The sequence below is a fragment of the Haliotis cracherodii genome, unplaced genomic scaffold (genome assembly GCF_022045235.1).
Source record: "Haliotis cracherodii isolate W230 unplaced genomic scaffold, xgHalCrac1.p SCAF_4, whole genome shotgun sequence".
NCBI classification, from domain to species: Eukaryota; Metazoa; Mollusca; class Gastropoda; order Lepetellida; family Haliotidae; genus Haliotis; species Haliotis cracherodii.
This window is the reverse complement of record NW_027266297.1, coordinates 31515507-31530527: the sequence shown is the minus strand read 5'-3', so window position 1 is coordinate 31530527 and position 15021 is coordinate 31515507. Positions and strand designations below refer to the sequence as shown.

The 15021-nt window shown below is 43.1% G+C and overlaps 1 protein-coding gene across 19 annotated transcripts in view; it reads right to left on the bottom strand.

The window, feature by feature from the left end:
- LOC139480549 (focal adhesion kinase 1-like) overlaps positions 1-15021 on the bottom strand; it is a 169184-nt gene that overhangs the window by 61724 nt on the left and 92439 nt on the right. For all 19 annotated transcript variants that reach the window (XM_071263664.1, XM_071263653.1, XM_071263654.1 and 16 more), the window contains exon 3: positions 6422-6597. In XM_071263664.1, the coding sequence (XP_071119765.1) occupies positions 6422-6597 (176 nt within the window). The remainder of the gene's footprint in view (positions 1-6421; positions 6598-15021) is intronic.

The following is a 15021-nucleotide window of genomic DNA, read 5'->3' as shown; positions in this document are numbered from 1 at the left end:
GGCAACATGTCTCCAATATAAACTGTAGGTCCGGCAGGAGGAAGGACAAAAGGTCACTCAATAATTGGACAATAACGGCAACAGAACTGACAAAGTGGACGCTGCTGGCCACTTCTGGTCTATGTATTCTCCACTGACTGATAACACTGCATGTTCCATGTTACACTCCATCTACTTCCTCAAGCCAGCTGGCCCACCATTCCTCACACCTCTACCTCCCACACCTGTACCCCTCCATGGGTCCCCCCTTTCCTCACCCCTACCTCCCACACCTGTACCCCTCCCGTGATCCTCCTTGGGTCCCCCCTTTCCTCACCTCCACCACCCACACCTGTACCCCTCCCGTGATCCTCCCTGGGTCCCCCCTTTCCTCACCTCCACCACCCACACCTGTACCCCTCCCGTGATCCTCCCTGGGTCCCCCCTTTCCTCACCTCTACCTCCCACACCTGTACCCCTCCCTGGGTCCCCCCTTTCCTCACGTCTACCTCCCACACCTGTACCCCTCCCTGGGTCCCCCCTTTCCTCACACCTCTACCTCCCACACCTGTACCCCTCCCTGGGTCCCCCCTTTCCTCCCACCTCTACCCCCGACACCTGTACCCCTCCCTGGGTCCCCCCTTTCCTCACCTCCACCACCCACACCTGTACCTCTCCCTGGGTCCCCCCTTTCCTCACCTCCACCACCCACACCTGTACCCCTCCCGTGATCCTCCCTGGGTCCCCCCTTTCCTCACCTCTACCTCCCACACCTGTACCCCTCCCTGGGTCCCCCCTTTCCTCACGTCTACCTCCCACACCTGTACCCCTCCCTGGGTCCCCCCTTTCCTCACGTCTACCTCCCACACCTGTACCCCTCCCTGGGTCCCCCCTTTCCTCCCACCTCTACCCCCGACACCTGTACCCCTCCCTGGGTCCCCCCTTTCCTCACCTCCACCACCCACACCTGTACCTCTCCCTGGGTCCCCCCTTTCCTCACCTCCACCACCCACACCTGTACCCCTCCCGTGATCCTCCCTGGGTCCCCCCTTTCCTCCCACCTCTACCCCCGACACCTGTACCCCTCCCTTGATCCTCCCTTTCCTCACGTCTACCTCCCACACCTGTACCCCTCCCGTGATCCTCCCTGGGTCCCCCTTTCCTCACACCTCTACCCCTGACACCTGTACCCCTCCCGTGATCCTCCCTGGGTCCCTCCCGTGATCCTCCCTGGGTCCCTCCCTTTCCTCACCTCTACCTCCCACACCTGTACCTCTCCAGTGATCCTCCCTGGGTCCTGCTTTTCCTCACCTCCCACACCTGTACCCCTCCCATGATCCTCCCTGGGTCCCCCCTTTCCTCACACCTCTACCCCCGACACCTGTACCCCTCCCTGGGTCGCTCCTTTCCTCACCTCCACCACCCACACCTGTACCCCTCCCGTGATCCTCCCTGGGTCCCCCTTTCCTCACCTCCCACACCTGTACCCCTCCCATGATCCTCCATGCGTCCCTCCTTTCCTCACCTCCACCTCCCACACCTGTACCCCTCTCGTGATATTCTCCTTGGGTCCCCCCCTTTCCTCACCTCTACCTCCCACACCTGCACCCCTCCCGTGATCCTCCATGGGTCCCTCGTTTCCTCACCTCCACCACCCACACCTGTACCCCTCCCGTGATCCTCCCTGGGTCCTGCTTTTCCTCACCTCCCACACCTGTACCCCTCCCATGATCCTCCCTGGGTCCCCCCTTTCCTCACCTCCCACACCTGTACCCCTCCCATGATCCTCCCTGGGTCCCCCTCTTTCTCACCTCCACCACCCACACCTGTACCCCTCCCATGGTCCTCCCTGGGTCCCCCCCTTTCTCACCTCCACCACCCACACCTTTGGCGTGGTCTGACTCTGGATTTAGAGTAAGGGATAGCATCTGTGCATCCATATACACCGTCTTGTTTTCTGGAATTATTTCATTTAATAGAAGATTCTTTTAGCAGAATATACTGTACAGTGTAATAAACATGGGCTTCATCTTCTAACTTGTTTAGACAGCAAAGTTTGCACATTCTCTGGTTTGACGGTGTCTTAACATGTCTGCCTCTTTCTATTTCAAGACGGTGACAGCTAAGACGTAATTAGGCGAGGGCTATTTGAGGAGCTCTACATTTTACATCACAGAGGTATACTTTGATTTTGAACTTGTCCTGAATTGCTCCTAGATGTCGAAGTTTGTGGAAATTCTCACTATGAATTTGATCACTTTTATTAAGGAATAAAGCTTCAAATTTAACTGACAACCATGGGCAAAAGAACTTGCTGATATGCTCTCATGATCAGGAAGAATGATTTTCAAAATGTGCCTGATAGATGATGTCGTTTGTAGTTTCCCTTCTTCAGTCCTTTCTTGCCATACATCTTCCCTACCTGTGAAGATCTGGTATAGAATCGCTCTTCAGTAACCCATGCTTGCCGTTAAAGACCGTTAAAGGCGACAATGCGAATTGGGTGGTCAGACTCGCTGACTTGGTTGATGCATGTCATTGTATCCCAATTGCGTGGATCGACGTTCATGATGTCAATCACTAGATTGTCTGGTCCAGACTTGATTATTTACAGACCGCCATGTGGTGATGAACAACAAACAAACATACATCTTTTCTCCATCCCAGTGCAGTCTCCTTTGTTCCTTTCCTCAAGTTCACTATCTTACAGGTCCAGTTGTCAAACCCTAATCACTTATTCAGTGAAAACCTCAACTCTTTGACCATCCTTCCCAGTCTCAGGGTGCCATGACACTGATATATGTCTAGTAGCCATATGACATAGTCCTTCCCATCTATGTCTCAAGTCTTGCCTGACACACGAGCATGTACATTAGCCATGTGATAAAAGCCATGTGATAAAAGCCCTTATCTACCCATGCACTTCATGTGAGGAATACTCTGATACAAGATGTGCAACAACAATGTGATAAAACCATTATCTCCCTGTATGTCTCTTTGAAGGGGTACCCCAAAACAACAGCATTTGCAACAGCCATATGATATATACCATATCGCCCCATATAGATTAGTATTAAGGAAACCCTAAATCAACAGCATGTACAACAGCCATATGATCTACCCATATACAAGGGGTACCCTGACACGACCATGTGCAACAGCCATATGATATACCATATCACCCCATATACAAGGGGTAGCCTGACACGACCATGTGCAACAGCCATATGATATACCCATATCGCCCCATATACAAGGGGTACCCTGACACGACCATGTGCAACAGCCATATGATATACCATATCACCCCATATACAAGGGGTAGCCTGACACGACCATGTGCAACAGCCATATGATATACCATATCACCCCATATACAAGGGGTACCCTGACACGACCATGTGCAACAGTCATATGATCTACCCATATCGCCCCATATACAAGGGGTAGCCTGACACGACCATGTGCAACAGCCATATGATATACCATATCACCCCATATACAAGGGGTAGCCTGACACGACCATGTGCAACAGCCATATGATATACCATATCACCCCATATACAAGGGGTAGCCTGACACGACCATGTGCAACAGCCATATGATATACCATATCACCCCATATACAAGGGGTAGCCTGACACGACCATGTGCAACAGCCATATGATATACCATATCACCCCATATACAAGGGGTAGCCTGACACGACCATGTGCAACAGCCATATGAAATCCCCCTCATTTGTATCCATGAGGGAGGAGTCTGCTTTCCTTGGCCGACTGCCGGTAAATCTGAAGAGCAACAAGGTAATGACTCCATGCAGCCATTCCCCAGGTGATTCATGTTTAGGATTTGCTGTTGTATTTTCATAAAATGTGTATAGAAGTTTACGAAAACATACAATATTCATTTCTGGAAAAGCATGTGCATTGATATGGCACATTTTGTTGTGTTCGTAGAAAAATCAGGAGAGACACCTTCAAAGGCTGTGGAGGGAAAATGGCTGCCTAAGACAGAAGTTTATACGTCACTGCTGCAGTCGTCGTATGAAGAGGGAATGAAGAGCAGAGTGTACCTCACTGAAATTTGTTGCTATATTCCGTCTAGATGACTGGGGTCAGGTCTGGACAAGACAATCCAGTGATAGACATTGTTAACAATGATCCAAGCTGTCAGGTACCAGGACACACTGTCAACCAAGCTTTGAGTCGGACCACCGGATCCGTTTGGTTTCCTCTTACGACCAGCATAGTGAGTAAGTGAGTGAGTGAGTGTAGTTTTACGCCGCTTTTAGCAATATTCCGGCAATATCACGGCGGGGGACACCACAAATGGGCTTCACACATTGTACCCATGTCGGAAATCGAACCCGGGTCTCGGCGTGACAAGCGAACGCTTTAACCATTAGGATAACCAACCCGATTTCTGGGAGCCAATTCTAACACATATCCCCACTGGTATATCACATACAGGAGTATGTGATCATGATTTTATGCAACTTTTAGCATATTCCAGCAATATCACATCAGGGGACACCAAGAATGGGTGAATGTAACGAGCACACCAGATAATAGCAGATACCTGATTTCATACCAGATTTCTTATATTGTTTGTTTGATGTTTAACGCCGCACTCAGCAATGTCCCAGCTATATGGCGGCAGTCTGTAAAAAATTACGTTTGGACCAGACAATCCAGTGATTGACATCATGAGCAACAATCCAAGCAACTGGGATGTGATTGCATGCATCAACCAACTCAGCGAGCCTGACCACCCGCTCCCATTAGTCGCCTCTTATGGCAAGCATGGGTTGCTATAGGCCTTTTCTCTAACTGGATCTTTATGGCTGTATATTGTTGGTGTGAATCCATTCAAATTGAACACAACAGTAAGTAATCCTCTGTCCTATTAGGCTGTATTCATATATTTCCATCAGTAAATTTTAGGAAAAAGAAACTTTCACAGCTCTCAGGCAAAGTGAACATATTGTCGCCTGACACTTTCGTCTTTAAACGGCGCTACTTCTGTCATGCATGGAAGTATTAAAACCAACAAAATCTATAACTTTCATCAGCCTGAATGACATTGCCAGTTTATATTATCCCCAAATGCAGTATCTTTTACATGAAACAAATTCCCAATGTTTGAATCGTGACCAATGTGATTAAGCCAGTTATTTTATCCATGGTATACGAGAGATATCCTAAAATACGATCAGAAGAACTCTGTATTAATACATGCATGAACTGGGAAGTATTGAGTTTAAGACCAACAATACGTCACATTGTTCCTGATTTTCATGAATAAACCGAAGCTTGTTCATTTTACAACATAATATAGCAATGAACCAGAGCTCCAGTGTTTATCTTTACTACACAAATACAATTATGCATGAATCATGCTATTTCTGTTTGCTTTTTCATATCACTTATCACACTCAGTCCAGAGTACTGTTTTCATGAAAAATTCATATTTCAAGATGCATTCACATGGGAGAAATAAAAACAAATTTATCTCAAAGGCAATTCTAAAGCATGGATCTTGATGGTTAATTATCATCAAATTCCTATTAAGACACAGGGGAAAATGAGCTTTTCATGTGAGCTTGGGATATGCCCTAATCAAAATGCATTTACACACAACATGTCCGTTACGTCCGCTTTCTGCAGGAACAGTTTTGGTGTCATGAATCCATGAAGTGTTTCCCTGATTGTCGGATTGCGTGAATCATGGCTGTCCGTGCAGAGTATTCAATCATAACAGTCAAAACCCTACAATGATGCATTTTGTAAACCTGTCTAGTCTAGTTCATATTAAATGGTTAGGTTGAGATTAGGGCTGGGTCGAGTCCGAAATTACTATCTGGGTACCCACCCCCCTATTACCCGACCCTACCCGGGTACCCACTGTAGGTCTCAAGAGATCGGTACAAATGTCCGATTGGGCATTTTGTTATCATAGCACTGGCAAAACGTATTTAGATACATGTATTAAACAATCTGGTCATGCATACACTGAAGTTGACTCAAGTTATATCTTTTTTTGAAGATATGAAAAGTCAGAAGGAATGCGAACATTTGTGACTTGTAGTGTAACCATAGAGTACCTTTTTGTCATTAAACAATATATCATGTGACTAACCACGGGTCCGGGTAGTCCTGAGGGTACCCGGGTACCTATCCCAGCCCTAGTTGAGATACCAAGGAATTTTATTATTGTTCTATGGATGGAATTGCCCAAAGTGACAAATGACAAATCTACAATCTACAAACATCAAAAGTGTCTTAAAGCATGGGAGTTACGTTAGTCATAGGGCCAGGATGACTTTGTGGAATGGCCCACGGCCAGGTGTGGGAGAAATGTTTTTGGAGTTGGGTAGGTTGTGAGAGCCTCCAGGGAAGCAGTGAGAACATTGGTATTGGGTAACGTAGATCCTACCAACCTCCACTCTTCTGGTAAGTGCCTGGCCTCGTACTTCTGCCGCACCTGATACATCGTCAGGTCGTTGTGGAGCCAGTAGTTCTCCCGGCTCTGGGTGTGAACCAGCTTTACCGCAAAACATTTGGAGAAGTAACGATCCCCCGCCGCTAGACGACCAACCACCAATCGAATGATGTCCTGGAAAACAACATGACAGTTCATTAGGTCATTTCATTCATCTAGTCAATCTTCAATGATGCCATTCATGCCTGAATTTGATTTCAAGTCCATAGCCGGGTTTCTTTCATTCTTAAAACCTATCACGGATATTAATAATTGTTTTTGACAGTACTTGTTTTTTAGCAATAACCTTGTAGGAGGTTTTACTGTTTCCTGGTAAGACCAGGTATGACGTTTACTTGTTTCCAAAAAAAAAAGACCTCATGAGTTGATTGCAGATGAAGTTTAGATTTGGTGTTTCAAATATCCAATGTTCTAAAATCGAAGAAAAGAACTGAAACCTTTTCATAATGGATGATGGCAATCAGACGCACAACAGGCAAGCTGACACTCTAGCCATTAGACTGCAGACCTGGTTGAAGCTAGGTGGTTCATCAGAAGGTACCAAGTTTAGCATATATTTCCTAGCCAGAAATATTTTATGAGTGTTTCTTTAGACTGTCATAACAGTAAACAAAAGTCAGATAAAACACTTGGTTTTGGATGACAAAGTGAAACTAGCTTGGTTACTGCTTCCCTCAGATTTCACTATATCTACCAAAACATATACAGAGGAGGAGTGTTTTACCCCTAGTTAAAAGTTGATACAATTTAATTTCATTCACATTCTGACTTAAAATATGTCTTCATATTTCACAAAAATGTTCACAAAACCATTTACCTTATTGACCAACTCCATAAAAATCATATGACTACAATACATAATAAATAACAGTTTTGAGTTTGTCCATTGTTTAATGACACACTCAGCAATATTCCAAATAATCAAGTCTGGTCCAGACAATCCTGTGATTGACATCATGAGCATCGATCTACGCAATTGGGATGAAATAACATACATCAACCGAGTCGGGGTTTCGGTGTGATGAGCGAACGCCATAACCACGGGGCTGCCACGTAGTCCGGGAACAGTCAGAAAACAGAAAACCATTGCAGAAACCGACAGGAAGACTTATCAACACTGACATTTATTTTAATTTCCTTCTGTCCCTTTACATATGAACAAAGAAAATGAAGAAAACGTAAAATACATTGTACCAGCCTCAGAACTGTTTTCACCCTTCACACCTACCATGATGTGGTCAGTTATTTGTGATTCTGTCCATTTGATATGTCTTCCAACTTTGATATTAATCATACCTCTTTTCAGGTTCAAAATAACAATTTTAAACAAAAACAAATATAAAACACTCTCAAAAAAGGCTTTAAAGAAAAAAGCCAAGCTTTCAACTAATGATTATTGATTAAAATCTTTTAAAAGAAAAATGACTCACAAAAAAATGAAAATAATTTGTGTCATAGAAATGTTACTTTTATTAAAAATGCAAGTTGTCTTCTACATACAAAAGATTTAATATAATTACTGCCATCAGTTGTACCTTAAGACACAATCTGATACAGATGTTGTCACATCTTCGTCTCGAATGAAAAACAAATTGCTCTAATTATGGAAATATAGCTCTTCTGAATGCCTCAGACACAATATTCAGGCGATAATTACTGGAAATTATTTCAGTATTCCATCCTAGTATTGTGTATTCACAGTGCCATCTGTTGAGAATAACGAGCATGAAAGGATGTGTGCATCAAGTGATAATTATCTCCATCTTCCCTTGGGCCAGCAGACAATCAATCACACGATAAGGACATTGTGACATGACCTGAGCCAAGTGCTGAATCATAAAGGTCATGGTCACAAAGGTCATGTTCACAGCTGCATTCAATGATAAAATCAGTGATTTTTTCTTGCCAATTTAAGATTTTTTCAACTTTTATTTGTAAAAGGGAATAATTTAAAGCAAATATCACCTTGCACTTAAATATGATGGGTAATCTATCCAGTTTTATCCAATTATAAGATAAGAAAAAAAGAAAACCCGTTTGTGAGAGGGATACAATTTAATCATTTTGAATTTGTGCAGCGAAGTCACATCTGAGAAGTCACTTTGTCAGCAAGTGTGAGGAAAAAACGGGGCCTTTGTGTGTTAAGTGTGCTGAGGGTCTGTGAATCAGGGTTAGAGTGAGAGATCGAAATGAACCATGGTGCATACAACAGCATGGGGCTTCACAGAACTTCCAGCATGAAGATGATTAAATATTTGTGTCTCTTGTTAAACATTACTAATGTATACATCCGAACTGATATTCATGCAACATTGGGAATCAGTTGGAATTTCTTCACCATTATTTCTTTAGAACCAGTTCATAATATTTTGTGATTTGCACATAAACTAAATATGAAAACACCCGTGTATGTTTTACAAATCATATTCCTATCATTCCTGCATGGAATGGGATTCATGGGATCATGGGATTGATGACAATGAGGAAGCAGGTGCCCCCATGACTGAAAATTCTTCAGGTGATTTGCATCATTTGTCTTCCCTTGTTTATCTATGGTAAGATGAGGTGAGGTGAAAAGGGGTTTAACGTCGCGTCCAAGATTATTGCACTAAAATAGTGACGTGCATGCACGAGAGTGTGTGCCTGTTTGCACTAGTCCAGACACTGATTTATAGTGCTCACTAAGCCCACTGAGATACCATGCTGCACGAATACCCCACTCAGACATAGTATACTGTCTCCAATCACTCCTTGTTTAGCCCCTTAATGCCGAGTGCCAGACAGGGTAACAACAAGTGCCATCTTTTTAACTTCTTTTGGTATGAAGTGGACAGGGATTGAACTCCAAACTTTCCGCTCTCCGGGCGGATGCTCTACTGCTAGACCACGGAGACGTTTTTTTATCTATGGAAGGATTTAAAGAAGTATCTCTTCTAAAATTCATCCTTTTCTTGATGCACTATTTAAGCAATTGAAAGGTCTTCCTATTGTGGAACAAATGCCAGAAAAAACCTGTAAATATCACCTTTCAGATAAGGTGAAAAATCAGTGTTAAGATCTGGGTGCCGATGTACAAAACGATCTTAGCGCTAAGGTGATCGTAACTCCCATACCTTAGCATAGACTTAGGTTGTTTTGTGCAATGGCACCCTGATCTAGTATCATATCACAAGCAGCACACATGAAGGCCCATAATTTCATGATACAATTTCATCCATAAAGCTGAAGGGAGATAACTCTACATACTTAAATTAACTCCACTAAACACCAAAGCAGACTGACCGCATTTTGACAGAAAAACACAAACTTCAAAAAACAAAATCTTATCTCCATTTCAGTTACAAGTAAAGTATATATCGGTTACATTTTTCAAAAGCCAGTTTAAAGTTTAACAGCCATAGATGGGTGGAGGGTGATACAGTCCTTGGTATCTTTGATATGGCATGATGGGATTCTTAGAATACACCTTTATCTGGACAGATGGAGGAATCCCCCCCACCATCTCCAGATGATAGACTACACCTTGAGATGTGAACCCTGTAATGAGGTGCCTGTCATTCCACTGGTGCTGACTTGCCCAGCCTGTTGCAGACTTGCTGGCTGATTTGTGTCTAGGACCAGACTTCCTATGTCAAAGATGCCACTTGGAAATATTTTGTTGTTGTTGAGAAATTCATTATTTTTAAACACATTTCAACAAACTATGCAAGCAGTTAGTCTTCCTTTCCGATGTAGAGTCAAACAAGTGTAATTCACCATCAGCCAAGGAATAATGACAGGGGATTCCATGAGGTACATACAAGGGTTCAATCCCACTGTGCCGACATCCCACTGTGCCTACATCCCACTGTGCCTACATCTCATTGTGCCTACATCTCATTGTGCCGACAACCCATTGTGCCTACTTGTGCCAACATGTCATTGTGCCTACATCCCATTGTGCTGACATCCCATTGTGCCTACATCCCATTGTGCCTACATCCACTGTGCCTACATCCCACTTTGCCTACATCCCACTTTGCCTACATCCCATTGTGCCTACATCCCATTGTGCCTACATCCCACTTTGCCTACATCTCATTGTGCCTACATCCCACTGTGCCTACATCTCACTGTGCCTACATCCCATTGTGCCTACATCCCATTGTGCCTACATCCCATTGTGCCTACATCCCACTTTGCCTACATCCCACTTTGCCTACATCCCACTTTGCCTACATCTCATTGTGCCTACATCCTATTGTGCCTACATCCCATTGTGCCTACATCCCACTGTGCCTACATCCCACTTTGCCTACATCTCATTGTGCCTACATCCTATTCTGCCTACATCCCATTGTGCCTACACCCCACTGTGCCTACATATTGTGCCTACAGAAATTACTGTAGGCACATTGGGAACTCAGTTTCGTCCCTATTTATCTAAATGGACTGAACCACTATTGTTTGACTTATTTTTGCTAAGACTAAGAGATAAGCCTCAGCGTAAACTTTAAAAATATTTTGTCAATATATGTTGCCCTATCAAGTCAGGCTTGTAATCATGTCCTGATTTTACTGTAGGCAAAATGGAAAGACACCCATACAAGTCCACCATTCATTTCACACTTGTTAAGTCAACATTACCTATTTATAAAACAACTTGACCTTACAACCTTGGCCACATTATCTTGCAAAGGCACATTTGCTGGTTCTGACTAGAAAAAAAATGATATAAGCAAAAATTGTCGTTTTGAAAAGGAAATAGCTCCACACAGTGTACTCTTGTGGGAATCAAACATGGACCTTTAGCATGACATGGACAACATTTTTGCCACTACCCAGCTGGCCCCCATGTAAGATAAGAGTGAGTGAGTATGGTTTTATGCTGCTCTTAGAAGTATTCCAGCACCTCCAAGGCGGGGGGACACCAAAAATGGGCTTCACACATTGCATCCACATAGGGAATCAAACCCAGGCTTTTGACGTGACGATCAAATGCTTTAACCACTAGACTACCCCACTGCCCCATAAGATAAGAGCACAGAATGTCACAAACAGGATTAGATTTCATTTGAAGCATAAGACTCATACTCGTGTTACAAATGGGAAATGACCAGATTGTTGTACTGATGTAAATAAAACACACGCTCAATTAACCTGATTGCTCTGCCCTATTACATAAATCAGTCTAGCAAGACACAACATGGAAGTACACATCAGACTTGGACAATGAGCGATACTTTATGTGATTAGAGCAGGATGTGGCGTTATTGATTAACAATTTTCACGCATATCCAGTGCAATTTGAGAGATTACATTGCACGGAGGCAAGTCTCGGGGCATCATAACAATTCTAGGCATACTTAGTGAGTCTCGTGGGTCACAGGAAATAAAATGATAGCCAGGCAATGGGTATAAAACTAAAACCAACAAGAACAATTGATTCTTAGGAAACACTTTTCAACTGGGGTCACCCTGTGAGGCTGTGCTCAGCTGGGTCAACACAGAAATGAAGCCCAAATTTGTTTTCAAATCAGGCCTGGGTTTCATTTCAAAGGCACTCCTAGATTTAAGAGAATCTTGACACTGCATACTTAAAACAATGATCTAAATACAGAATTTAGAAGTATGACAAGGTTGTCGCAGAAACATCTTTGTTCAGTTTTTTGCATGAAAGTGATGTCAAAATGTTCCTTTTCCAAAGAAACACATCAAGAAACATCATCATCATCATCATAATCTATTCAACTAGTGCTAAGCATCAAGCAAGCATCATCATCGTGTGGTATGGGTATGACTTATTCAAATAAAGCCGAGTATCCATTTACTGAGTTAAGTCTTGTATCAAACAGGCATTATCATCATAATCATGATGATCATCATCCACTATTAAATAGTGCTGAGTATCCATTTACTGATCAAGCCTCAAGTATCCATTTATTGTATCAAGCAGGCTATATCATCATAATCATCATCATCATCCACTACTAAATAGTGTTGAGTATCCATATACTGATAGGGGCGGTTGGGTAGCCTAGTGGTTAAATTGTTCCCTTGTCACGCCGAAGACCCGGGTTTGATTCCCGACATGGGTACAATGTGTGAAGCCCATTTCTGGTGTCCCCCGGCGTGATATTGCTAAAAGCGGCATAAAACCATACTCACTCACAATTTACTGATCAAGCCTCAAGTATCCATTCATTGTATCAAGCAGGCATCATCATCCTTATCATCATCATCATACTTATCATCATCATACTTATCATCATCATACTTATCATCATCATCCTTATCATCATCATCCTTATCATCATCATCCTTATCATCATCATCCTTATCATCATCATCCTTATCATCATCCACTATCAGCATGCATCATCAGCAGGGGCAACAGCTATTCCACTAGAACTTGGTTTCTAGTAAATTCGATATTTCTAACAAGGATACGGTTCAGTGTGCTAAGTAAATGCCATGTGTCCTGCAGTGATCCACCTTCCTACCAGCAACAGTACTAACAGCAGTGGACGTTTACAAACAACAACACTACTCACAGCCTGATGACAAATGTATTGAGGATTGGAATCATCAACAGAGGCTAATACTGCATGGTGGAGTAAGATGATATCTTCAGATGGGTTAATGAAGCCATCATTTTGACAATGCCATGATCTATGTGGATGACCTTAGAACAAAGGCAATTACAGCTAACGATGAAAAGCTGTTAATTATACAACGGAATCTTCATTAGTCAGAAGAGTAGCAGCTGTGGCAGCTATCATGGTAAGCTTTGACCTCTGAAGTGTCATGGGTCACTCTGGGAATAACATCCTATTGGTTCCTTGGTAAACATCCCGATTGAAAGGGTTACTGATCATTTTAAATGTGGCAGTTATGGGGTCAGCTTGTCTTTGTGGACTAACATTATCATACTATAAGGTGAATAATGGCACAGCTCAATTACTTGACTTCCAAATTTTGATCAGTGTGAATCAATGATAACATGATGAGACTGGTCGTAACTTGGTTTCATATTTTATTTGGTGAAAATCCTTTTTTTGTAGCTTGCCTTACCCCATAAATAAGCAAGTAATTTTCTCTCATGGATCACAATATTTTGTAGAAATGCAGAACACTTTTAATACACTGACATATGTCAGTTCCTCAACATTAAGTTGACATAACGCCTCTTTGAACAGTATTCCATTTATATCACAGCACATCAATTGATGTGGGAAGAAAGCCCAAAGTGATGCAGATGTTTACCACTTTGGTCAAACGCTGACAAACCTAGAAACATGGGGGGGGGGGGGAGGGGAAAGAGAGGCTGGAATTGGAATTCAAAACCACAATTATAAATTCAAATCTACAAACTGTGTCAGTGATAACTCGGAAAACTAACATATGGATAATTGATTTAGCCTTATAGCAAAACAAAATTTGTTTCAATACCGTGTAATGTTTCCACTTCAATACTTGAATGCTTTTCAATCAATTCCGCATGTCACCCATCGACTTCCACAAAACATCCAGTCATTAAATGCTATCAGTACATATATTTACTGACCCGTGAAGATCAGGGTTAGAATAGGTCATCAGCAACCCATGCTTGCCGTAAAAATCGACTAACAGGATCTGGTCAGGCTCGCTGTCTTGGTCGAGCCATGCCATAGTATCCGAATGGCGTGAATCGATGCTCATGATGTCAATCACTGGATTGTCTGGACCAGACTCTATTATTTACAGACTGCTGTCATATAACTAGAATATTGCCCAGGGCTGCGTTAAACAACAAACAAACAAATGTTTATTTACTTGTCTCAAAAACATAAAAAAACAGGTGGATACATGCAGCACCATGAGACTGACGAGTGAGTGAGTGGGGTTTTACGCCATTTTTAGCAATATTCCAGCAATATCACGGCGGGGGACACCAAAAATGGGCTTCACACATTGCACCCATGTCGGGAACCGAACCCGGGTCTTCGGCGTGATGAGCGAACGCTTTAACCACTAGGCTACCCGACCGCCCCTGAGAAGCGGGTAATGATACCATGCCAGGTGAAACACGGAAATAAGATGATATGTGATGTCACACGAACATGATACCGGTGTTTTGTTTGCTGCAAAACTATGCCTGTAGATGCAGTTTGGACTTCCTCTTGCACACTAGCACCAGACACCCTCATGTGACACATAATTATCAAACACTCGAAAAAAGCAACATACTGAAAAATTGCATGGCTTTTGATTCATAAATATTTATCATAAATAAAACAAAAGAGTTTTTCCATGAAACAACTCAAATGTGTGTAACCAACACAAAAAAATTGCAAGGTGATGAAACATCGATCATAGAATAACCATGACAGTGGTCCAGTCATTCCAAACAACACCTCCGTGGTCTGGTGGTAGAGCTAAAGGTCCGTGGTTCAATCCCCGGCCGGGTCATACCAAAAGACGTTAAAAGATGGTACTTGTTGTTACCCTGTCTGGCACTCGGTATTAAGGTGCTAAAATAAGGACTGGTTGGCTCGGTTAGGTGAGGTGAGGTAAAAT